Raw genomic sequence first — 25,344 nt, forward strand, 5'->3', positions numbered from 1 at the left:
GGAAATGTAGTTCCGCCCTGCCCCACTAGGATAGGTTCCCGCCGCCGGAGACGCGGCCCTGAGCCTGGGCTTCGGCCAGCGTACAACTCCGCGCCTGTCTTTGCTAAGGGCGGCGTCTTGAGATCCCCGGGGAGCTGGCGATCTCAGCTCCTCCCCAAGAAGCCTGTGCTTCTGAAACACGCAGGCCCGTTTTCTGTGACTCGAGGTTGCACGCTTGGGTGTATTGGGCTTTTTTTTTTTTTTCAACTCCCCTGGCCGAATCCTTAGACTGCGGTTCGAGCGGAGGTGGTGGGTGGGAATCACAGTTCTTGTGGGAGCTTAAGCAGCTACAGTTAGATTGATTAGCAGTTAGCAATGCTGCTCCTGATTTCATCACTTGGATTCTTTCGGAAAAAAACTTTCCAAATCTACAGTGGGAAGAGAAACCTCCGGAGCTTTTGCAAAAGTTGTGAATGGAAACATCCCAGAGTGTCAATTTCTAGGGTCCTGGAAACTAAAGTAGGCGCATCCATGTAATGAAATACAATGCAGCAGTTAGCTAGAAAGGCAGGGAACGATGTTCAAGACATCTTGTTAAGGAAAAAGAAGCAAGTTGTAGAACAGACAGTATGTACAGGAAGCCACTTGCATAGAAAGTAATGCGTGTGGACACAGCATACATATGTACAAGAGCAGGACTGAGGGGGCTGGGGGTGTAGCTCAGCGGCAGAGCGCTTGCCTCGGACTGGGTTTGATCCTCGGCACCACATAAAAATAAATAAATAAATAAAATAATGTGTCCATCTACAACCTAATTAAAAAGCAGAACAGGACTGAGAGGAAAGCATCAAGACAGAGGCTGCTAAGTTGGGGATGGGCAAGGAGAACTTGAGCTTTATCTGTATTACTTTGCTTTCCAAATCTGGTGCCCTTAATAAATAGCCTGTGGGCTGGGGTTGTAGTTTCAGTAGTAGAGCACTGCCTAGCATGCCTGTGTCCCTGAATTCCAGCCGCCGCACCCCCGAATTAAAAAAAAAAAAAAAGTAGCCCAAGAGGCTCCTGAGGTCTATATTTTTTGTACTGGGGATTGAGTTTAGGGCACTCCCACTGAGCCACATTCCCAGTCCTATTTTGAATTTTATTTAGAGACAGGGCCTCAATTGTGGGGAGCCATCCTGACACGTGACTGGGCGGCTCCTGTTAAGGGTCTGAGGCGTTCTGGCTGTGTCAGAACTTTCCTGGCCCTTTCCTGATGAGAGAACCCGTCTGTGTGGGGGTGTGCCTGACCACTGACCCCGGGGGCCCAATCACTGACCCTGACCTTGGAGTGCAGTCCCCCCTCAACCTTCATTGGATGGAATTCTCCCCTGAATCTCTTGTTCCCCAATAAAAAGCTACTCCCAGGCATGTTCACTCTCTCTCTCCTGCTAGCCCTGAGTAATCCTTGCTGCCCTGCTGGGCAGTTAGAGGAGGGAACCAGAGAGGGGAGCCATCTGGGACCTGGCAATAGAAATAAGGTAACTGAGTCTGTGTGTTTTATTTCGATCTCTTCTAGCTAACTTTTATGCCAAGAACTTCATTAATGAAACCATTGCGCAGGCCGCATGGTGGACTCAATGAGTTGCTTAGCGCCTCAATTTTGCTGAGGCTGGCTTTGAACTCCATCCTCCTATCTCAGCCCCCTCCCCAACCACTGGGATTACAGGACGAGGTCAGTTTTGTTTTTTTGTTTTATTTTGTTTTTTGTATCAGGGATTGAATTCAGGGGGACTGGACCACTGAGCCATATTCCCAGATCCTTTTTGAATTTTATTTAGAGTCAGGATCTCACTGAGTTGCTAAGCGCCTTTCTGTTGCTGAGGCTGGCTTTGAATTGAAGGATCCTCCTGTCCCAGCCTCTCAGTCGCTGGGATTATAGGCATGGGCCACCATGCCGGGCCTGGCCTGAGGTCAGTCTTAATGGAAGTAGAGAACCCTGCTGTCACTCAATGTAACTTTGGCCAGTCACTTAGCTACTGTATCTCCCTGTCTCCATTTGTAAAATGAGTTAAACAGTATCAAATGACTGCAATTCTTGTGTTTGCTTTACTCCATACTAAATACTACCAAAATTTTTAAAATTATTTCTGCCATCATTATACCCATCCTGCTCCATTAACACAGAATTTTTGGTTTGTTCACTATTGTATCCTCAAGCCCTAAGATAGTGCCTAGGATGTTATAGTTAGAAACAATTTGTTTACTGAAGAGCAGACTTGAGTTTAGTTCCACCTTGAGTCATGTCCCCTTTTTTCTTGGCCCAGGCCTCATATCATTCCCTGACTTCAGTGCCTGCTCACTCTTCTGTGAATCCAAGAGGCCTCCAGGAAGCAAAGTGCTACCTCCCTAGTTACTGTTCTCAGCAATGCAGATCCCCAGCTCTGCAGCAGAGCGGCAGGCAGAGATGCCTGCTGCTGCAGCTTTGGCAGCACCTCAAGAACACAGATTGTGTCCCCAAGGAGCTCAGAAGCAAAGGGCTTCACTTCATCTCCAAGGGCAGACCTAGGTGTGGGGGAGGGACAGCTCCAGGGCTGTTCTAGCACTTCCTCACCTGAGAAACAAAGATATAAGGAAGGTTTATTTAAATGAAGTCCCCCTACTCTGGGTCTGGGTGGGTAGCTCAGTAGGTTTATCCCCAAACACTGCAGAAACAAAAAAAGAAGAAGCAAGATTCAATCCCCAGTGCCAAGAAAATAAAATGAAGCCCTCAGTGCAATCTGTAACCAGTAGACAGACTCAAAAACATGTAACTTTTTGTATGTGGTCTCACTGTCCGGGGTCTACAGAGTGCAAAAGTACACTCTTCTGGGCTGAGGATGTAGGTGGAATCTGTTCATTAAATCCGAGGGTGTGGGGCTGGGGATGTGGCTCAAGCGGTAGCGTGCTCGCCTGGAATGCGTGCGACCCGAGTTCGATCCTCAGCACCACATACCAACAAAGATGTTGTGTCTGCCGAGAACTAAAAAAATCTCTCTCTCTCTCTCTCTCTCTCTCTCTCTCTCTCTCTCTCTCTCCTCTCTCACTCTCTCTTTAAAAAAAAAAAATAAATAAATAAATAAATAAAAATAAATCCGAGGGTGTGAAGTTGAGAATCTTCAGAGTTTCCAATCCTTCCTTCCTCTTGAGTGCTCAAGTCACTCAACCTCTTCGAGCCTCAGTTTCTTTGTCTGTAAGATTCTGGCACACAGTAGGTATTATGGTTTAGATGTGAAGCTTAGGTGAGACCACGCAAGAAAGTTCAGAGGTGAAGTGATTAGATTAGGAGAGTTGTAACATAATCAGTGGATAGTCCTATGATATGCATGAATTTGTCAGTAACTGTAGGCAGGTAGGGTGTGGTTGGAAGAAGTAGGCCACTGGGGGCTTGCCTTTGGGTCTTCTCAGCCCCAGGGCAATGAAGGGGATTGGACTTAGACCTCTGAAACCCTGAGTGCCAAATAAACTTTCCCCTCCTCTAAAATAATTCTTGTAAAGTCTTTTGGTCTCAGCAGTGAAAAGGCTGACTAAAACAATAGGTATCCAACTCCTATTTATTTTTATTTCTTTATTTTCTTTTATTTATTTAGTTTTGACACAGTTCTCCCAGGGCAACTCTCCCACTGTGCCATACCCCAGATTTTTTTTTCTTTTGTGACAGGATCTCATTAAGTTGCTGAGGCTAGCCTCAAACTTGTGATTCTCCTGCCTCAGCCTCCTGAATTACTGGGATAACAAATATCTCAACCTCACCCACACTCCTTAATCTTTTTTTTTTTTGGGGGGGGTGGTGTACCAGGAATTGAATTCAGAGAAACTCAACTACTGAGCCACATCCCCAGCCCTATTTTATATTTTATTTAGAGAGAGGGTCGTCCTGAGTTGCTTAGCACCTCACTGTTACTGAGGCTGGCTTTGAACTCACAATCCTCCTGCCTCAGCCTCCCAAGACACTGGGATTACAGGCTCACACTCATTAATCTTAAGCAAACAAGCTTCCTGTGTGACAGAGTCCAGTAGCAGGAAATCTTTCTGAAAGCCACAAGTGCCAACAGAGGTATCTTAGGTTGAGGTCCTAGATGAGGGTCAGAGACAGAGATTCTTATGCAAGTGACTTATTGAGCCAGGGAGAATGCGGGACAGGGCAGAGGAAGAAACCAGCAAAGATACCAGTTCACCCAGGTCTAGCCCCAGTCTGATCTTCAAGGCTAATCTCTCTCAAAAGCAAGGAGATAGACTTTGTACCCCACATCAGCCATTCATGGACCTAGGGCCACTGGGGAGTAGGGGAAGAAAGCATACTTCCCAGGCATCTCTGGGCAAAGCAGCTCATGTAGGCTGAAAACAGTTCCCCAGAGGAGGGTGAAGCTGTGACAAGCACTGAGGATGGGAGGCCACTGGCGTGAAGGGTTGACCCTGGGAGAGACACCAGAAGCACTTACACCTGGGGGACCAGTGAAGAGATGGAAACAGAGAGAAGAAAATGAGAAGATACTCAACTCTTCTAGGTTTTTTTTTTAAAAGATCACTTTAATATATATATATTAGTTGTATTTGTACACAACATCTTTATTTTATTTTTATGTAGTACTGAGGATCGAACCCCAGGGTCTCGAATGTTCTAGGCGAATGCTCTACCACTGAGCCACAATCCCAGACCTCTTTTAGCTCTTTCAAGGAGAGAATGAAAAAAAAAATGGTATAGATTTTGTCTTTTTTTTTTTTTAAGAAAGAGTGAGAGAGGGGAGAGAGAGAGAGAGAATTTTTTTTTTTAATATTTATTTTTTAGTTCTCGGCGGACACAACATCTTTGTTGGTATGTGGTGCTGAGGATCGAACCCGGGTCACACGCACGCCAGGCGAGCGTGCTACCACTTGAGCCACATCCCCAGCCCTAGATTTTGTCTTTTTATTGTGGTTATAATAACACCTAACGTGAGATCTTCCCTTTTAGCAGGTTTTTAAGTGTATGCTATAGCACAATGTTGTACAGCCTGATGTGGTTTCAAGTAATTGAAACTCAGACTTGAAAGAATAACCAATCATCCAGCCTTTCCTGAGAGCTATTAAATGTACTTCATCATTAAGTGGTCCCTTTCCCCAAGGCCTGGGCATTGCCAATGCCAAACATCCTGTGCAGTATTTTCCAGAGGGATATTCTGTGGGATGTTAATAAGTGTTGCCACAGAAGTGCTGCCAATGAGCGGGGTGTAGTGACGCACAACTGTAATCCCAGCAGCTCCGGAGGCTGAAGCAGGAGGACCGCAAGTTCAAAGCCAGCCTCAGCAATAGCAAGGCATTAAGCAACTCAGTGAGACCCTGTCTCTAAATAAAATACAAAATAGATCTGGGGATGTGGCTCAGTAGTTGAGTACCCCTGAGTTCAATCCCTGGTTTAAAAAAAAAAAAGTTCTGCTGATCCACTCAAGCCAAGGTAGGCATGTTTAGTTTCTTCTTCTACCTTTTATAAATCAATATGTTAAATAAATAAAATGTGAGATATTCATACAATGGAATGTTATTCAGTCATTTAAAAAAATACCAGTGTATGCTACAACGTGAGTGAATCTGAGAAACTTGCTCAGGCTGGGCATGGTGGTACCCCCCCAAAAAATAATTTTTTAAAATATTTTATTTACATTTTAGTTTTCGGCAGACACAACATCTTTGTTTGTATGTGGTACTGAGGATCGAACCCGGACCGCAACTATGCCAGGGGAGCGCGCTACCGCTTGAGCCACATCCCTAGCTCCAATAATTTTAAATTTAAAAATGCAAATGCAAATGAACACATGTCATGTGACTCCATTTCTATGAAATATCTGGAACAGGTAAATCCATTAGAGACAGAAAGCAAATTTGTGGTTGCCCTGGGCTGAGGGTAGAGAGAAGGGAAATAATGCTTAATGAGTACAAGGTTTTCTTTTAGGGATAATAAAAATGTTTGGGAACTAGATAGAGGTATTGGTTGCAAAACAGTGTGCACTGTGAATATATTAAATTCACTGAACTGTATGCTTTTAAGTGGTTACTATTATGTTGTGTGAATTTCACCTCAATTAAAAAAAAAAAAGATCGAGGTACTAGTTGTGGTTATTACTAATGGGATGTCATTGTTTTCAGGCCTTCTCTGCGGACAGAATTAGGGGAAAAAATACCAATATGCATGGGGAGCCATCAGGCTAACATAAAACATTTCACAAATGTGTGAAGTTAGGAACCCTTCTCTTCCTTCTTTCTTTCTTTCCTTCCATCCTTCCTCTTTCTTTCTTTTAGAAAAGGCATAAAGGAGGGCTGGAGTGGTGGCTTAGTGGTAGAGTGCACACCTAGCATGCATGAGGCACTAGGTTCGATCCTTGGCACCACATAAAAACAAACTAATGTTAAAGACACATAAATAAATAAATATTAAAAAAAAAAAAGAAAAGGCATAAATGGGGCTGGGACTGTAGTTCAGTGGTAGAGCACTTGCCTCACATGTGTGAGGCACTGGGTTCGATTCTCAGCACTACATATAAATAAAAAAATAAAGGTCCATTGACAACTAAAGAAAAAAAATTTTTTAAGAAGAAAGGAAAGGCATAAAGGTTTATTTAGTGAAATCAAAGCACATTCAGGGTATGTGGAACACCTAGGCCATCCTAAGAGAGCAAGTGGCTTAGAATCCATTTTTTTTTTTTTTTTTAGAGAGAATTTATTTATTTATTTATTTTAGTTCTCCGCGGACACAACATCTTTGTTGGTATGCGGTGCTGAGGATCGAACCCGGGCCGCACGCATGCCAGGCAAGCGCGCTACCGCTTGAGCCACATCCCCAGCCCCTAGAATCCATTTTTAAGAATAGCAGAGAGGGGGGCTGGGGATGTGGCTCAAGCGGTAGCGCGCTCACCTCGCATGCGTGCGGCCCGGGTTCGATCCTCAGCACCACATACCAACAAAGATGTTGTGTCCGACGAGAACTAGAAAAAAAAAATAATAAATATTTAAAAAATTCTCACTCTCTCTTTAAAAAAAAAAAAAAAAAAAGAATGGCAGAGAGGGCTGGGGATGTGGCTCAAGTGGTAGCGCGCTCGCCTGGCATGCGTGTGGCCCGGGTTCGATTCTCAGCACCACATACCAACAAAGATGTTGTGTCTGCCGAAAACTAAAAAATAAAGATTAAAAAATTCTCTCTCTCAAAAAAAAAAAAAGAAAAAAAAAAAAAAAGAATGGCAGAGAGTCCATAATATAATGCACTTTGTCAAATGCTAATCCAGTGCAAGTAACATGAATGAGAAATGGGTCTCTTGAATTGAGGCCTCCAAGCTAGAGGCTATGGCTCATACATGCAATCCTAGCGAAGTGATGTAGGAGGCTAAAGCAGGAGGATCACAAATTTGAGGTCAGCCTCAGCGATTTGGCAAGACCCTATCTCAAAAAGGAGGCAGATCTGGGAATGTAGCTTAAAAGGTAAAGTGCCTCAGCCAAGTGCCTGAAACAGTCAGTTCCCTAATTTCTAATCCTTTAATGATTAACAAAAGACACCAGCAATTGAAGCTTTCCCAATCCAGTCATTTTCATTTTTATTCTTCCTTCCTTCCTTCTTTATTTTTATGGTGCTAGGCTACCACTGAGTGATAGACCCAAACCTCATTTCATTTTTCATTTGAATCTTCAATGTTTAGGGTTTTTGTTTGTTTGTTTGTTTTTGTACTGGCAATTGAACACAGAAAGTGCTTTACCACTGAGCTACATTCCCAGTCCTTATTTTTATTTTTAAGACAGGGTCTCACCAAATTGCCCAGGCTGGCCTTGAATTCGCAATTGTCCTGCCTTAGACTCCTGAGTCTCTTGGATGCCGGGTGTGTGCCATAACACCCAGCAACACTGAGATCATTTTAAATATTCTCTCACAGTTGCAACAAAATCATCCTTTATATGTAACTTTGAACACATGCACATAGGGTACTTTGTTAAAAGAGGAATCACTAAATCAAATGGTTTACACATTTGTAATTTTGAAGAGATTATCAAGTCATTCTTCCTAGAGTTTGCACAGATTCCCAGTTACACTGGCAGCATACTCCCCACATTGCTGCCAAGATAGTTATCAAGCTTTTTGCTCTTTGCCAATCTGATAGGTGAAAAATGATATTTGAGTGTGGTTTTAATTTCCATTTCTTTTATTAAGAGTGAAGCTGTCTGGGCTGGGGTTGTGGCTCAGTGGTAGAGCACATGCCTCGCACATGTGAGGCACTGGGTTCTATCCTCAGCACCATATAAAAATAAACAAAGTAAATATATTGTGTCCATGTATAACTAAAAAATATATATATATTAAAAAAAAAAGAGTGAAGCTCTAGGGGCTGGGGATATAGTCAGTGACAGAGCGCTTGCCTGGCTTGTGCAAGGCCCTGGGTTCAATCCCCAGCACTAAGGGGTGGGGGGAAGTGAAGCTCTGAGAAATTAATAAACGGATTTAGATAAATTAGAGCACTTGTGCATCATTAATGAGAATATAAAATGGTGCAGCAACTATGGAAAACACTAGGGCAGTTCCTCAATAATTAAAAATAGAATTACCACATGATCCAGCAATTCTACTTCTGAGTACACAATCAAATGAATCGAAAGCAGGAACTCAAAGAGATGTTTGTACACCCATGTTCATAGCAGTATTACTCACAATAGCCAAGAGGTGGAAGCAACCCATCATTGACAGATGAATGGATAAAGAAAATGTAGTATGCACTAGATACAATAGGGCATTATTCAGCCTTAAAAAGGAAGGAAATTCTGGCATATGCTGCAACATGGATGAAGCTTGAGGACATTATGCCAGTCATGAAAGAGCAAATACTGTATAATCCTACTTAAATGAGGCATTCAGAACAGTTAAATTCGTAGAAACAGAAAGTAGAATAGTGGTTGTCAGGGGCTGGGGAGAGGACAGAATGGGAGTTAATGTTTCACAGATACAATGGTGTACAATGGTTTGCAAGATGACAAGAGTTACAGAGATGCATGGTGCTACTCTTCCATTGAGCCTTATCCTCAGCCTTCTGGACCCAAGCAATACTCCTAGGCCTCCCTAGTAGCTCAGACTATGGTTGTGTACCACCATGCCTGCCTTTAGCTAGTCTTCCAAATGAGTGACTAAAATAGTAGTGCCACACAGGGGCAATGTTCACAGGGGGCGGAGGCAGCCAGGGAGAACCCTCTGAAAGGAAACTCAAAATGGACTTGGGACTGCCAGGCAGAATTAAGATGAGTGGATAAGACTGGGTGGAAAGCACAACTGGCAAGCGGAAGTTGGTGAACCAAGTCAATGTAATTGGGAGGTGGTGAGGGTGGTGATCGGGGGCTCTTTTTAAAAATATTTTAATATTTATTTTTTTTTTTTTAGTTTTTGGCGGACACAACATCTTTGTACGTGGTGCTGAGGATCGAACCCAGGCCGCACACATGCCAGGCGAGGGCGCTACCACTTGAGCCACATCCCCAGCCCCAGCTCTTGTGACTGAAGGATAGAGGGTCTCTGTCTTGCCTAGGAAAAAGCATTTACATTTATCCTGAATGGCAGGCACACTGTCCCATGCCTGTGGTCCCAGCCACATAGGAGGTGAGCTGGGAGACTCTTTTGAGCCTAGGAGTTTCAGGCCAGCCTGGGCAACATAATGAGACCCCCATCTCATCCATCAGTCAATCAATTCTCCCTGAATAATCTGCTAGCAGAAATTTGAGAGATGGATACAAACTTAACAAGATTCATTTATTTCTTTTTTCTTCAACAGTGCTTCAACCCAGTGGTCCCTTTACCATTGAGCTACATCCCCAGCCCTTTTTAATTTAATTAATTTATTTATTTATTTTGGTACCAGTGATGGAACCCAGGGGTGCTTAACCACTGAGCCACGTCCCCAGCCCTTTTTATTTATATTTTATTTTGAGACAAGGTCTTGTTAAGGTGCTTAGGACCTCACTAAGTTGCTGAGGCTGGCCTTGAACTTATGATCCTCTGAGATTACAGATGTGCACCACCATGCCTGGCTTTAATTTTATCTCAGACAGGCACTTGAAGGTTTAGAGTCCTTCCAGGGTTGTGCCCTTGGGCAGTTAGAAACTGTAAGTGTTTAAGGCTTTTAATGTGAAGGGAGGAGGAAGCCAAAATAATTTATATCAAGAGTCTGATCATTTTTATAGGACAAGGCTGAGATCTAGTTGAGAAGAGGGTTCAGTGGAAGCTCCCAAAAATATGGTGGAGGAGAGGATCTTGGTCGTTTTAGAGCTGGAAGAATCTAGAATTGGCTGGGGATGCAGTTACGTGATAGAGGGCTTGCCTAGCATGAGTGAGGCCCTGGATTCCACCCCCAGCACTACCTGGGGGGGCGGAAAAAAGAGTCTAAGATTATGCATGGGGGTGGTGTTCCAGAGGCTTCCCCTTCAGCAGCATGCAGCTCCAGGAACAGCAAGATAAAATAGGTGGTGAACTCTTGCCCAGTAGCACCATTGCATGCCTGTAATTCCAGCAACTTGGGAGGCTGAAGGAGGAGGATGGAAAGTTTGAGGACATGTAGAGCCGAGAGACAAAGGCCACAAATGAGATGCCGTTGGCCGTGGGTCCCTACGGGCAGTCCCAGCCAAGCTGCTTCGTGAAGATGGGCTTTGTCATGGGTTGTGCTGTGGGCATGGCGGCTGGAGCGCTCTTTGGCACCTTTTCCTGTCTCAGGATCAGAATGCGGAGTCGGGAGCTGATGGGCAGCATTGGGAAAACTATGATGCAGAGTGGCGGCACATTTAGCACATACATGGCCATCGGAATGGACATACGATGCTAACCAGGACAGTGGTTGCCCACTCCATCTACATCTTCCTATCCACCCAGGGGCCTTGTACCATAATAAAACAAAGTCTTTTCTCCAAAAAAAAAAAAAACAAAAAAAACAAAAAAAAAAAACAAAAAAAAAAAAACAAAGAAAAAAGAAAAGAAAAGAAAAAGAAAGAAAAGAAAAGGAAAAGGAAAAGAAAAAAAGAAAGTTTGAGGACAGCCTAGTCAATTTAGTCAAAAGGAGCACCTCTGCTGCCCCTTGTGCAACAGAAAAACCTTCTCAGCTTTAAGAGCAATATCAAGGGGCTGGGGATATGGCTCAAGCGGTAGCGCGCTCACCTGGCATGCGTGCGGCCCGGGTTCGATCCTCAGCACCGCATACCAACAAAGATGTTGTGTCCACCGACACAAAAATTCTCTCTCTCTCCTCTCTCACTCTCTCTTAAAAAAAAAAAAAAAAAAAGAGCAATATCAAAGACTGGAACACATTTCAGATGGATGGCTCACATGGTATCTTCTTTCTTTCTTTTTTATTTTAAGACAGGGTCTATTTGCCCAGGCTGGCCTAGAACTCATGATCTTTCCTGCTTCAGTCTCTCAAGTAGCTGGGGATTATAGGCCTGTGCCACTACACTGTCCTCCTTTTTTTGTAATTAAAAAGAATATTCCAGCAGGGTACCGAGATGCACACTTAGTGACTGTGGAAGCTGAGGCAGGAGGATCGCAAGTCCTAGGCAATTTAGTGAGACCCTGTCTCAAAATGAATGAGCCCTTTAAGAAAAAAGGGCTGGGGGTGTAACTCAGTGGTCCAGCGCCCCTGGGTTCAATGTCCAGTATAGGATGGAAGACACATTCCAGTCATGCTCACCGGCTGTAATCCTAGCCAGTAGGAGGCTAAGTCAGAAGGATTGCAAATTGGAAGCCAGTCTTGGCAATTTAGCAAGACCCTAAGATTAAAAAAAAAAAAAGTAAGTGAAAAAGGGCTGGGGATGTATGTAGCTCAGTGGTAGTATCCCTGGGGGTGGGAACAGGGAGCCTTCCTGTGGACCAGTACCCTGCCTTCCCTGGCCTGGCTTTCCAGATGTTATTACTATCTCTTAAAAAACAGTGCCAGAACTGTAGTCATCAAACACCAACAGCAAGGTTCTCAAAGTAGTTCCCCAGGCCGGCAGGATCAGCATCCCCTGAAACTTATCAGAACTGCATATTCTGGAAATTGCCCTAGAACTAATAAACCAGAAACTGCGAGTGGGGCCCAGTAATCTGTGTTTGAACAGGCTCTCCAGGGGGATCCCATACACATCAAAAATTGAAAATCACTGATCTAGCAGTTTTCCTTCGGAAAGAAGCTTTGGAGGGCGAAACTGGGGTCAATTAGGAGCTTCATAAAGGTTTGGAGCTAGGTTTGAAAGTTGCGGAAAGCTAAGAAAAGACAGGGGAAAAGGCGTGTACTTAACCCTAAACAGTAGGAAGCACAGGGCATCTAAGATAATGAGAAAGAAATGAGGAGGTGCCCCAGCGAGAGGGCTCTAGGGAACCCACACCCTGTTTGCAGGTGGGGAACACGAAGTCTGGAGATTTCGTCCTCATCATTGCCAGGGGCCTTCTCTCCCCTGGCCTGGGCGCAGCGGCCCTACTCAACTCCCACTCGCAGGGCCAGGGCATGAACCCAGGCGTCTCAGGTCGTGGCTCTTAGCCAGAGCAAGTGGGCACAGTTCCCTCCAGCCAGAGTCGGCCTCAGCTCAAGATAGCCGCGTCTGAGAGTATCCTCGGCTAGTTTGCACCCCTCTGAGCACCCAGGTATGCAACCCGAGCCCGGAGCACCGCAGACTCGACAGCCTCTGCTTTAGTCGCTGGGAGCCCGGCCTTTGGGGAACCGAGACACCCCGACTCCTGCGCTGTAGCCCCCTGAGCCCCGACCGAACTACAAAGCCCACAATCCCTGGGGCGGGCGCGCGCTGCCTTCTAGGAGCGGTAGTCCAGCATGCGGGGCGCCCCTGGCGGCTGGACGCCCGCAGGACTGCATATCCCAGAATGCTCGCGCGCATAAGGGAGGGGGCGGGAGGGGAGAGCCCCAGAGGATGTGAATGGGGAGGGGGCACCCGCCCCCTTCCCCCACCCTTCCCTTCTGCTGGGCAGGGGTGGGGGGAGGGGCCGGGCTGAGGCGGCGGCGGCGGCGCTCCGGGAGGGCAGGGCCGGGCAAGGGCGGGACTGGCCCGCGATCGGCGGACGGGAGAGCCGCGGAGGTAACGGGTCCGGACGCGGGCGGCGGCGGCGGCGGCGGCAGCAGCGGCTTTCTGCATGGGCGGAGGCGGCGGCAGGAGCGGCGAGCATGGCCCGCGCAGCGCCCAGCGCTGATTGAGGTGCGCGGGCGGGATGAGGGCGGGCGGGATGCGGGGCGCACGGGGCCCCTAGCTGCCCCAGGCCACCTCTTTGCAGGCAACGGGCTTGGCTCAGCGGCCCAGATCGGCCCGATCCACCCCGGCAACTTCCCCCCGGGTCGGGGCGCCGTGTGGGCGGGGGTCCCCTTGCCTTGGCCTCGATCCCTGTCCCCGCCTTCTGCTTCTGCACATCCAGCCGCTCCCAGCCTTCCAGTCACTCCTGTTCCACTCCTTGCCGGCTTCCCCCAGCCCCAGCCCTTGAAGAGCTGCCTGCCCCAGTCTCCACTTTCAGTCCACTTATACCCCCAGCCCCCCACGTGCTGGCCATTGCTCCATCTGGAGGTCCCTGCCTCATTCCTTTGGGCCACAGATTGTCTGCACCATCAGCCTTTCCCCTACCTGGCACAGACCCCCAGCCCTACGCTCTGTGGCCCAGTTCTCTTAGATAAGACTTGGCAGCTTGACCTCCTTCCTACTTTGGAGGAATTGAGGCATGGGTGCAAGCCAGAAAGTTGACCCACCTGCCAGACCTGTGGACTCTGGCCTGAACCCGTCTTTTGTCTCTTCTGACCATTCTATGACTTGAAATGGAAGATTAATTTCTTCTCTCCAGTCATTCCCCTGTGACTGGACCAAACTTCCTGACCCTGCTGCAGGTCTGGGCTGAGCTCACTTTAGTCTCCCCTGTAGCTCTTCTACCACTTCTGTTGCCCCCGCCCACCCCTTTCTTTGCATAGCCCACTCTGGCCCTCTCTGCCTGAAGGGAGGCATTACTGCTTCTTTTCGGTTTGTATCTCTTGCCAACTGCACCCATCTAGCTTTTTGCTTTCCAGTTGCCTTCAAAAGGACTGGAGAACAGAGTTTTAAGGTGGTGTTGGGAGAAAGGAGAGAGGTGCGGGTGGCTGAAAGAGATCTGCAGGCTCTTTTAGCCAGAGCTGCGGAGGGGAGTTCCGGGCGCCCTGGGGAACAGTCATTCCTAGCCAGCAACCCACACTTCTGATGTCTAGAATCTCGTTGGTCGTCCCTTTCTTTTCTTATGCCTGATGGACTTGGAAGTCCCTCTGAGATGGAAGGGACTGCTACTTTTACGGAGATGGTGGCATAAGATGACTCTGGGAGACCACACCTCACAGCCTTCTCTGGCTTCTGCTGCTAACTTTGGAGGGGGTTGCCCTTTCAGGAACGGATTCCTGCTAGGTGGAGGAAGGCATGGTGTCTGGATGTGGGGATCAGAAGTTTAGTCCTGGTGTTCAGAATTTGAAGGGAAGAGGGAACAAGGGTTCAGAGAGGCGCCACAGACTTGTTTGTACAATTCAGTTTTTTGTTTTTTTTTTCTGGCAAATTTTCCTCTGGGTCTTCCCTTTCTACTCCAATCCCCAGTTTCCCAGCAGGAAGAAGGGAAAGGAGGGTGGGAAACCTGTGAGCCATCAGGAAAGGTGGGGATGCTCTGGGTGTTTGGAGGGGTCCTGAGTGAGCAGTCTTGATCTGAACCAGATGGTTCCCTGCTTCAGCACCCCCTCCTCCTATGCTTCCCCACTTGGCTGTGAATAGGATGCTTTTAACCTTGTAACTTGAGAATGGAGGAAGAGAGGCCAGGGGGCCAACTGTCTGTGCAGTGTTTATGTCTGCATCTGTACACACCAACAGACTTGCCCCGGGCCTGTGGGAGTGACCCTGCCTGGGAGTATTTTGCTGTAAAGTGCTGTAATGTGCTGTGGCATGCTTTAGGCCCCTAGGCAAGTTCTGAGCCCAAGCCTCAGGTACAGCCAATTTTGAAGTCCCTAAGAACCACTAGGTGTGGCCTCATAGGAGCATTTTCCTCAAGCCGAGCCTCAGGTTGAAGACCCCTGTTCTTGAGAAGGCTGGCTGGGATTAGGGACATTGAAACAGCAGGATTGGCAGAGTCAGGAGGTCAGGCAGTCCTGGAACTGGTTTCTCTTCATGGCATGAGAAAACCTGGGGTATTAAGGTCTGGAGTGAGGGGAAGGAAACAAATTTCTTTGCATTGTTCTATTCCACATTTTGCTTTGTTTTGATGATATCTGCGTACTTGATTTTTGGTCCCCAGTAGACAGATGTTCTTCAAATGTGTCCTCATTCCTGAAATACCCTTACCTAGTCAGTCCTTGGCACATAATAGGTGCTCAGTAAATGTTTGAGTCAAAGTAGAGGGTCTCAGGAATCTGGACTACACTTCCAGAATTTTCTGACCCAGTTCGTTTGTGTGGGTCTAAAATTTGCATCTCTACCCAGTTTTGGGGGGGCTAATATTTTGAAAACAAATGTTTGGGGGCCTTAAAGTTGTGTGGCAAATTAATCTAGGCAAGTGTAAAGTCTTTTTTATGTAAATTTTATTTTTTAGTTGTACACAATACCTTCATTTTGTTTATTTGTTTTTATGTAGTGCTGAGGATTGAACCCAGGGCCTCACAGGGCCTCACACTTGCTAGGCTAGGCGAGCGCTCTCCAGCTGAGCCACAACCTCAGCCTTAAAAGAGACTTCCTTCCTCTTCCCCACCTCGCCTTGTTTTGGCAGCTGCATTCTTTCATTCTAATGACCTAGGGTTGGCTAGGTTAATGAGAGGGGTGACTTGTGGTGCCTGAACTGCCAGTCCTACTCTAACCATAGCCCTATTGTCATTTGAAAGCAAGTCCCATGACCAACCAGGACATTTAGGACTTGGGGCATTGTAAAAGGGTGGCTTTATGGTCACAGTGAAGTGACACAGAAGCTGAGCCAGGCCCTCATGTGCTTTATGCCCATCTCCCAGAACAAGTGCATCCATGTACCTGCCAGGTGAGGTACTGCCACAGCTGCACACTGGTCAGAATGCTGGGAATCTGAAATTTATTTATTTAATTTATTTTTTCATATTGGGGATTGAACCCAGGAGCACTTAACCACTGAGCCACATCCACAGTTCTCTATCTTTTTTATTTCGAGACAGAGTCTCGCTAAGTTGCTTAGGCCATACTAAATTGCTAAGGCTGGTCTTGAACTTGTGGTCTTCCTTTCTCAGCCTCCCAAATCGCTGGGATTACAGACATGTGCCACCATGCCCGGTGAAATCTGAAATTTACACAAGCAGGAAGAATCACATGGTGATTTGTAAAACATTTTATATCTGCTGTTCACAGGACAGTGAGAGGTAGACATAGATAGAAGGCAGCTATAGATCTAGATAGGATTACAGAGGAACAGAGAAATATACTGTGGATCACACAGCAGTCAAGACTCCTGGTTCTGACCCTCTGTCTGAATATTTGCTAGACCAGTTTCTACTAATAGCTCCAACAATGGGCTGCTGTTCATTGAGCACTTCCGCTAGCTAGGCATTGTGCTAGATGTGCTCATGTGTTAGTGAATCCTCCCAGTTAACATTGTGTGCAACTGGCATCATTGTCACTGTTCCATAGGTGAAGGACTGAGATTTACACATCGTTGTGAGACTTATTCAAATATAGACAGCTAGGAGCAGGATCTGGGATTCAAACTTACGACTTTCTGACAGCACATCCCATACTTTTAGTCACTTAGCTATCGTGGTCAGCAAACCTGTAATTGTCCTTTGAGGTTGTCTGTCCCAAAAAGTCTGATGCATTTTTGGGGACCTGGAACTGTGTTGGGCATGATGAGAGAGACAACAACGATCAAGTCACGGTGGGAGGAGGATAAGACAAGAATACAAGTATGTCTACAGTGGAAGGCAGATGGTAGAGCCAGTGGCTTGTGAGAGATAGAAGTGATTCATATAGAGGGCTCAGAAGAAGCACTGGGGACAGTCCTTGATGTGTAGAGTTCCTGCAGCGCCTATGGGCTGGAGAGGTATGTAGGCTACCAGGTGCAGAGAGGTCATCACAGGGCACATTTAGAGAGTTGTCCCTTCCTACTAGAGCATAGGGAAGGTTTTCTTTGTTATTTGCAGATGTAAGGGCAAGAAAGGGGATGATCTCCTTCCTGCCCATTAAAAAGGCTCTTGGCACCCTTTGCCAAAAAGTTCATAAACTATGCTAAAAAGTTAACAAGATAAAAACATAATTTATTTGACCATAATTTTATATGACATGGGAGCCTGCAGATTGAAGACCCAAAGACCCTGGGAACTATCTATCTATTCTTATGCTTAGGTTGAATGAAGCTTGGACAGGCATATAGAAGTATGTTTGCACAAGTTGAATGTGGTGGTGCACGCCTGTAATTCCAGCAACTCAGGAGGCTGAGGCAGGAGAATCACACAAGTTTGAGGTCAGTCTGGACAACTAGTAAGACCCTGTCTCAAGATTTTAAAAAGGAGTCAGATGCAGTGGTGCATGCCTGTAATCCCAGAGGTTGTAGTTTCCTCCTATAGGCTCAGGAGTTAAGCCGGGAGAAAAGAGTTCAAAACCAGCCTCAGCAATTTAGTGAGGACTTAAGCAACTCAGCAAGACCCTGTCTCTAATATATATATATATATATATATAGAGAGAGAGAGAGAGAGAGAGAGAGAGAGACAGAGAGAGAGAGAGAGAGAGAGAGAGAGCGCGCGCGCAAGAGCACTGAAAAGCTGGGCGTGGTGGGACATGCTTATAATTTTAGCAGCTCAGGAGGCTGAGGCAGGAGGATCTTGAGTTTAAAGCCAGCCTCTGCTTAAGCGCCCCTGGGTTCAATCCCCGGTACAAAAAAAGATTTAAAAAAGGGCTGGGGGGCTGGGGTTGTGGCTCAGCAGTAGAGCGCTTGCCTAGCATGGACCAGGCCCTGGGTTCAATCCTCAGCACCACATAAAAATAAATAAGTAAAATAAAGGTATTGTGTCCAACTACAGCTAAAAAATAATATTAAAACAATTTAAAAAGGGCTGGGGATGTAACTCAATGGTTAAAGAACTTGCCTGGCAGGTATGAGGCCCTGGGTTTGATCCCCAAAGCTGGAAAAAAGAAGAAGAAGAAATATGATTAAACAAAAGGATGTGACTAATGCTAATATACTGAGTGTAAAAACCTAGCAGGACTTGTCCATTCAGATGCTTCTTGGCCTCTCTGTGTAGGGTTCCTTCCTCCTGGGCATGGGGCAAGACCCCTTTGGAAATGGAGGTATTATGATCTACTATCAGACAAGATAGGTCAGAGAATTTCTTTATGGCCAACTCAGTTTCAGAAAAGCAGGCAGGGGAAGGTTAAAATAATATTTTTAGGCTTTATGACTTGCTTTGGAGAAAAGGGGATCTAGTTTCTATGACCTGCTTTGGGGATGAGAAATTCTGATTTTTATGGCTTGCCTTGGGGGTAGACAGGGAAACAGGAGAGATCAGAGAGAAACTTTTCTTCTGAGGCCTTTGGGGTATTTCTGAGCCCCAGCACAGCACAGGAAAAGTGTTAGGGCTCAGACTTTAGCAGGAAAGGGCTTCCCTGGAAGGCTGTGAGAACTACCAGAATTAGTAGGATGACTAATCAACCCTCATCCCCTTCAGGGTCTCAGAGTGGGTGTGGCAGGAAGCAATGACTAGTTTTGTGAGGGTACCACTGCTGCCAGGAAAAAAAAAAAAAATCTGTTGTATTGTTTTTACCAGGATAAATCTGTACCAGCTGTGCCCAGTAATTTTATCACCACAGCTTGAGTTTCACATTCCAGAGAGGAAATGTTTGGTTGGCCCAGCGCAGGCCTTGTGCCCTCCCTTAGTGAAAGAAGGACTCGGGGCATGATAGGCAATCCTTCCCCACTGTCTTCAAAAAGGGAAGTCCCAGGGCTGGGGATGTGGCTCAGGGGTAGAGTGTTTGCCTAGCATGCATGAGACTCTGGGTTCCATCCCCAGTACCCACCCCTCCCCTCAAAAAATGTCCCTAGAAGAAGAGAAAATGGACATTGTAGACACAGCAAGAGATCAGTCCAGAAGGATGCTAGACAAGAACTTGAGTTGGCAGGTGGTGGAGGGGTTACTTAATGTGACAAGTTTCTGAGCAGGCCCAGGGCAGATTGATGTGCAGCAAGGGACGGCTGGGTTATCAGGGAGAAGGGAGGGAGGATACAGAAAGCTCAGATAGGGTGCAGGTGAAATGTAATGAAGGCTGGAACTTGGCCGTAGAAATGGAAGAGAGGGGACTGGTTCAAGAGAGGCTGTGAAACTCGGTATCATCTCCTGGAACAGACACTTGATTGGCTGGAATTTGACGGTTCAGTGCCTAGGTGATGAAGGTTGACTTCTTTAGCTGAAATGGGCAGTCAGGAGGAGGAAGGGTTTGCAGTATGTGCCTGTGATTTCATGCGGATGCTAACTGCATACCCAGAATCCTAGAGCTCATTATTTCTGACCTGGAGCTTCCTGAGGTTTGGGGACTCACTCTGAGGAGGTGGGGCCACAGACCCTAGAGGCCCTCTACATCCTGAAAGCAGCTGGGGCCTTGTGGCCAGCTCAGCCCTGTCATGTCTCTTCCCTCCACACCTCAGCCCAGGATGAGCTTCTGCCTTCCCTGTCAAGCCTCTCAGCTCCCCCGCCCCCATGTTCCCTTGTACCTGACCCTTTACCAAGGAAAGGGCCTGGCCCAACTCTCTGGGGACTACTGTTTTGCTCTCTTTATATTTAGAAGCTTGTTAACAACAAGTGTTTGCTAACTATCAGGACAGACATCTCCAAGTGACATTTCACAAGGAGAGAATCTGAACTTTCCCTGCATCTGGGGAAAACAGGCTTTTTTTCCTCCAGTTATGCTGAACTCACCAGGGACAGCTGCCTGTGTCCCCGACCAGCCGTTGCCACTGCAGATCTCGCCTAGGACACAGACTGGGCTTTCCGCCACATTAGCCTTCCCTAGCTGAGCCCTGGGGGAGTTTCCTCCTACAGGACTGGTCAGGAAGGAGGGAACAGGGTCCACTCAGGAGGAGTGACGTGGAAGGACATGTTATCCCTGTGGTTCCCAGAGCAGAAGGTCATCTTCCTGGAGCGAGAAGGGCTGTTTCCCACAATTCTAATCTCTGTGATATCATCCCATCTACTAATGCAAGGTGCACTACCAAGAAAGACAAGAGATGAGGGAAATCTAGAGAAAAAAATATCATTTCTGTATGTTTTAATATGGATGCTAACTTTTTATTTGTCTAATACTAATATTATTACAACACGACACACATAGTTCTGGCATCTGATGTTGAAAAATTTAAGAGGGGCCTCAGCCCAGCCTCTTAGGGCAGGCAGATAAGACCCTCTTCACCAATGGACTTGGGTCTCTTGCCTTCAAGGCATTGTTAGCTACCCAGGAAATAGCTGCCTCTGTTCCTCAACTCTGCCTTGGTTAGGAGCTGTGTCCTTAGCATCTTTTTTTCTTTTCTACCTTCCTATTTAAGATAGGGTATGGATGTGCAGGAGGGACACAGAAGGCAGCCTCACCGCTGTGTGAGTTAGGGCTCAAGAATGAGGCCATCCTCAAATGAAGTCACCTCTCCTCTTTAGCCTTGCAGGGCTCCAGGGCCCTGGAGGTATGGACCGGCCCTGGGACCCCAGGAGGCAGCCCTTACACTGCTCTGTCTCTTCTCTCCTGAATCCTTCAGGAGTCACTGCTGATGCCGTGGTAGGCAGCATCCCCAGCCTGGCAGGTCAGCAGCCTTCAGAGGAAGAAGCCAGCAGCAACTGCAGGTAGCTAATTGGTCTAGAGGGAACTGCTCTGGTGAGGAAAAATCAACCAGTTATTTGTTTTCGTGGTTAAAGAGAATTTGGAGGGGAACGGGGTTGTGGAGAGGGGAAGGTGAGAGGAAGAGTGTGGGGAGAGGCATAGGGAAGGGAATTGCAGCAGTGAGGTGACCATCTTCTCGCCCCTGTCGCCACCCCCCATGCCTTTCCCACTCCAATCCCTCTTGCTGTCTTTGCCAGGTTCCTTTGAGTTTGAAAGGGACATTAGTAGAATGTTGAGTCTCTCCTGTCCTGTAAGTGGCCCCCATTCCCATCCAAGTCCAGTTAAAGACAAAGTAAAGTACCTGTTATTTGATGGAGAAGGTGACTTGGAACCAGTGTCAGGAGGAAATGAACGCTTCTGCGGGTCAGTGTTTGAATTCTTAGGCTGCACAGGAAAACAGACAGCAACCAAAGACTGTGAGGCGGGTGGAAAGACAAGAGGGAGCTCCTAAGAGCCTCGGGCCCTCCTTCCAGCCCTATTAGGTCCTCTAGGGAGCTGTGTGAGGTCCAGCCCGGGTTGGGTTGCCACCCACAAGAGAGTTTCTGGTGGTTGGCCTTCTCTGTTCCTTCCTGTCCCAGAAGGTTTGGTATTTCCTTGGATTCATGCTTATTTAACCTTTGGCTGATTCCTGGGGCCTCCAGCGTAGCTCAGGAGAAGTTCCCAGGTGCCATGGTAGGGGAGATGGTGCTGGAGACATGAAACCTAAAGAGGGTGAGGAGAGGAACGGGGACCCTGTTTGGACTTTTCCAGTGGAGAGGGCACTTCATTAGGAAGATGCTGTGAAATGTCAAGCAGATAAATAGTGTCGAAGGGTTCAGCCTAAGACCAAAATGGCACCTGTTTGAGGAAGGAATTTCCTTAGTGGCTGAAAAGCAATCCATACTTGACCTTAAAGCAACAGTGGCAAAACTCTAAGATGAAAGGGAGTTTTAATCTCTCAAGAGGCATTTCCTGTGCTTTGCACAGACGGTAACAGCTGTCTGTGTTCTTCACGCCCTTCCAACCTGGACAAGGGTCTTTGGAGGGCATTTTCTATGCACATTGTCAGTCCTAGTAATTCCTGACCATCCCAGATCTGCAGGCTGACCCTGCCATTCACCTTATATAGAATGGGGAGAGGAGCCAGCAGGCCCTTGGTGGACAGCCCCCAAAGCAGCCCTGGGAGCCTCAGGGCAGGGCTGTTAGATTCTTCCAAAGGGGCAACAGCCTGTTTGCCTGGGTGGTTCAAGGGGGCTCAGTTTTCATGGTTCGTGGCTTAGTCTGGTCAGGTACATGTAAACTATGGAGAGCCTTAGCTACCCACAGGGGATTCAGTGCTCTGCGACCCAAGACAAGTCACTGCCCTCTCTGGGTTTCAAGAGTCTTCATTTAAAAAAAAAAAATTAAGCGGACTGGGGATGTAAATCAGTGATAGCCTTATGAGGCCCTGGGTTCAACTTCCAGCAAGAAAAACCAGGCTCAGTGGCACACTCCTGTAATCTCAGCAACTTGAGAGGCTGAGGCACAAATTCAAGGCTAGCCTGGGCAATTTAGGAAGACCCTGTCTCAGAATAATTTTAAAAAACTTTTTTTGGTCCTGGAGATTTAACCCAGGGGTGCTCTACCGATGAGCTATGACCCCAGCCCTTTTTAATTTTTCATTTTGAGGCAGGGTCTCCCTAAGTTGCTTAGGGCCTCATTAAATTGATGAGACTGGCATCAAACTTGTAATCCTCCTGCCTCAGACTCCCAAGTCACTAGAATCACAGGTGTGAGCCATGGGATTATGGGTTTGTACCACAGTGCCCCACTCAAAATAAAATTTTATTTATTTATTTTTAAATATTTATTTTTCAGTTTTAGGTGGACACAATATCTTCATTTTTTAAAATTTTTATGTGGTGCTGAGAATCAAACCCAGTGCCTCATGCATGCTAGGCGAGCGTGCTACCACTTGAGCCACATCCCCAGCCCCTATTTATTTTTTTAATTAATTAATTAATTAGTTTTTAGTTGTGGTTGGAAACGATACCTTTTACTTATTTATTTTTATGTGGTGCTGAGGATCAAACCCAGGGTCTTGGATGTGCTAGGTGAGCGTTCTACCACTGAGCCACAACCCCAGTCCCTCAAAATAAAATTTTAAAAGAGGGCTGGGGATGTAGCTCAGTGGTAGTGCACTTGTCTAGCATATGTGAGGACAGGATTCAATCCCCAGTACTGCAAAAAAAAAAAAAAAGAATTTTACAGAATGGCTTAGGAATTTGCTCTCAAATTATCTGGTCTACCTGACAGAGGAGTGCCACATCCTGAGTGCAGAGGTAGAGCTGGGGGCCCAGGATGCCTCTGTGGTGTTCGACATCTGGAAATTGGCTTAACCTTTCTTCTTAGCCGCTTGGATGCATTAAGCAGCAGCCAGCTGGCCCTGGCACTTCTGAAGAACCTAGACTCCTGCAACTAGTAGCCATTCCCTTTGTTAGGATTTCCTCATCCCCCTCCCAGTCCTTGCTCCGGCTCTGTCCTAGGTTCAGGCAGAAAAACCTGTCTGGTTTCTTATCATTCTTCCCTTCTTACACTGGCCACAATTAGGCCCTGGGGAGATGGCTAATAGGGTTCCTGTTTTTTCTATCCCAAATTCCCCTCCTCCTTACACACTAAGCTCTGCTCTAGCCAGGTTTTCCCAAGGACAGGGTGGGAGGTGGCATCTCAGGCTGATCATACCAGGTGGTACATTTGCTAGGAGTTGAGGACCTACCTGGGAGGAGAGGGTAGGGTCTCACAGTAGACAGGGAAGGTGGTAAGGAAAGGGCCACACATACCACTGTGCAGAAAAGGCATGGGTATTTGGGGACCCTGAGGAGATAAGTTTGAGCAGAGCATAAGATTTCTTGGATCATTGCCCAGGACAGGGGGGTCTGACCAGAGATAAGCCCCAGGCCACACCCTGGCAGGGAAGAAGGGCAGGCTTTCTGGCAGAGATACCAGGCAGGGCCGGTCATATAGAATTGTGTCTGGAGAGGTGTGTGTGTGTGTGGGCTGGTGGGAGGTTGTTAATGATGGTTTGTTCTCCACAGACTGCCAGGTGGCCAGGGGTCAGTGTGATAAGAGGGAAGAGATAGACTTGGGTTTTCTACTTAGACAGCTGCCTGCTCTGGGAGGTCTCACAGCTCCTGCCAGCCTATTGTGAGGCTCTTGTTTGATCTGCTGTTCTTGAAATATGCAGCCCCTGGCCTCAGCCCAGCTGGGTTTCCCCTGCCTGGTACCACTCCCTTTTCCCTCTGGGGTCAGAGGAGATCTGCACTGGGGGAGGGAGACAATCCTGGTGAGACTGAGTCCATTCAGAGCCTGACCCAGGAATTTGAAGCCGTCCAAGCAGAGGGGTCAAGGCTCTGGGCTAAGCAGGGATTCTCAGACCTCTCTGAGTCATTTTGGTCTCAAGTTGTCCCTACTATTCAGCCAGGCAGACCTGGGCTCTGTGGGTATTTAGGGAGTCTCACCTTTGCCCCAGAGCATTGGGGGGGCTGTCTGCTTTGCTGGAAGGAGTTGGAGGTGGGAATCTGATGGGATTTGCATTGGTGAAGATTACTTGGGCTTCCCTGTGGAGAGAAACATGGTGGGCATCTCTTTTGTAGATTCTGGGGTTTAATAGCTGGGGGGCTACTGCAGATGAAGGATGACAATTTCTTGGATAGAATGGGTGGTTGTAGTTGTGGAGAGAAATTGGAAGATTAGAGATTCAGATGGTTAAAAAAAAAAACAACCAGGGTTTTGTAATAGATTGGCTGTGGGAAGTCACGGAAAGGGAGGGTCCCAGATGACTATTATGTTTCAGGGCTAAATGGATGGTGTGGTTCCTTTCCCAGAAATTGGGAATATAGAAGTAGGACTGGGTTTGAAATTCTTAATATGTGTGAGTTTGGTTGGGGCAGTTTTTTCAAGTTTGGGGATTCTAAGATACATCATCCAGGCAAGGAGCATGCCTGTAATCCCAGTGGCTCAAGAGACTGAGGCAGGAGGATCACAAGTTCAAAGCCTGCCTCAGTAACTTGGCAAGGTCCTGAGCAATTTAGCAAGACCCTGTCTCAAAATAAGACAAGCTGAAGATGTGGCTAAGTGCTCCTGAATTTAATCATTCAATCGCTGGTACCAAAAAAACAAAACAAAAAGAAACCTCATCAGGGAGTGTGACTGGCATCATTTGAAAAGTCAGAGATGATACTTAGAGGTTGAGCAGCAGTGTTGGAGAGACAGCCCTCCATGTCCAGGATTGTGTTCTGTTTTCAGCTGGTTTAGGGCATGGCTAGGCAACAAAAGGTACGAATGAGTCTTTCCTGTGGTTGGGGGACTCTGGCAGTGGGCAGTGCTGACCATAGGCCACCCTGGAAATCCATGCATATCAAAGGCTCCTTTATTGATTGTACATAGGGGTAGTGTCCCTGGCCAATGAAGGATTTTAGTCTTGCCCAGAATGAGCTACTGCTGGGAATTCCAGAGTATTGTTTCCCAGGCCCCTTCTGCTCTTGTGGCCCTCTGAGCTGGGTT

The 25,344-nt window shown here is 47.0% G+C and overlaps 2 protein-coding genes and 1 long non-coding RNA gene across 4 annotated transcripts in view; 2 read left to right on the forward strand and 1 right to left on the reverse strand.

The window, feature by feature from the left end:
- Positions 1-10,577: 10,577 nt before the first annotated feature.
- LOC308638317 (reactive oxygen species modulator 1-like) lies at positions 10,578-10,853 on the forward strand (the record flags this gene model as incomplete). The annotated part of the gene is made up of 1 exon (XM_081275657.1): positions 10,578-10,853. One exon carries the CDS (start codon positions 10,578-10,580, stop codon positions 10,809-10,811), a length of 234 nt encoding a protein of 77 aa, XP_081131783.1. The 3' UTR covers positions 10,812-10,853.
- A 2,030-nt stretch (positions 10,854-12,883) lies between these two features.
- The window catches only part of ST3GAL2 (ST3 beta-galactoside alpha-2,3-sialyltransferase 2), a 51,606-nt gene continuing 39,145 nt past the window's right edge, over positions 12,884-25,344 (forward strand). For both annotated transcript variants that reach the window (XM_081275041.1, XM_081275040.1), the window contains exon 1: positions 12,884-13,164. The gene's annotated coding sequence lies outside the window, so the exon portion shown is untranslated. The remainder of the gene's footprint in view (positions 13,165-25,344) is intronic.
- LOC308638058 lies at positions 20,696-21,870 on the reverse strand. The gene is made up of 3 exons (XR_014019735.1): positions 21,439-21,870; positions 21,125-21,207; positions 20,696-20,814 (listed from the first exon to the last, which is right to left on the reverse strand). It is a non-coding gene; the product is annotated as an uncharacterized lncRNA (long non-coding RNA).

Source organism: Spermophilus citellus, assembly GCF_964194105.1.
Source record: "Spermophilus citellus genome assembly, chromosome: 18".
Classification (NCBI taxonomy): Eukaryota; Metazoa; Chordata; class Mammalia; order Rodentia; family Sciuridae; genus Spermophilus; species Spermophilus citellus.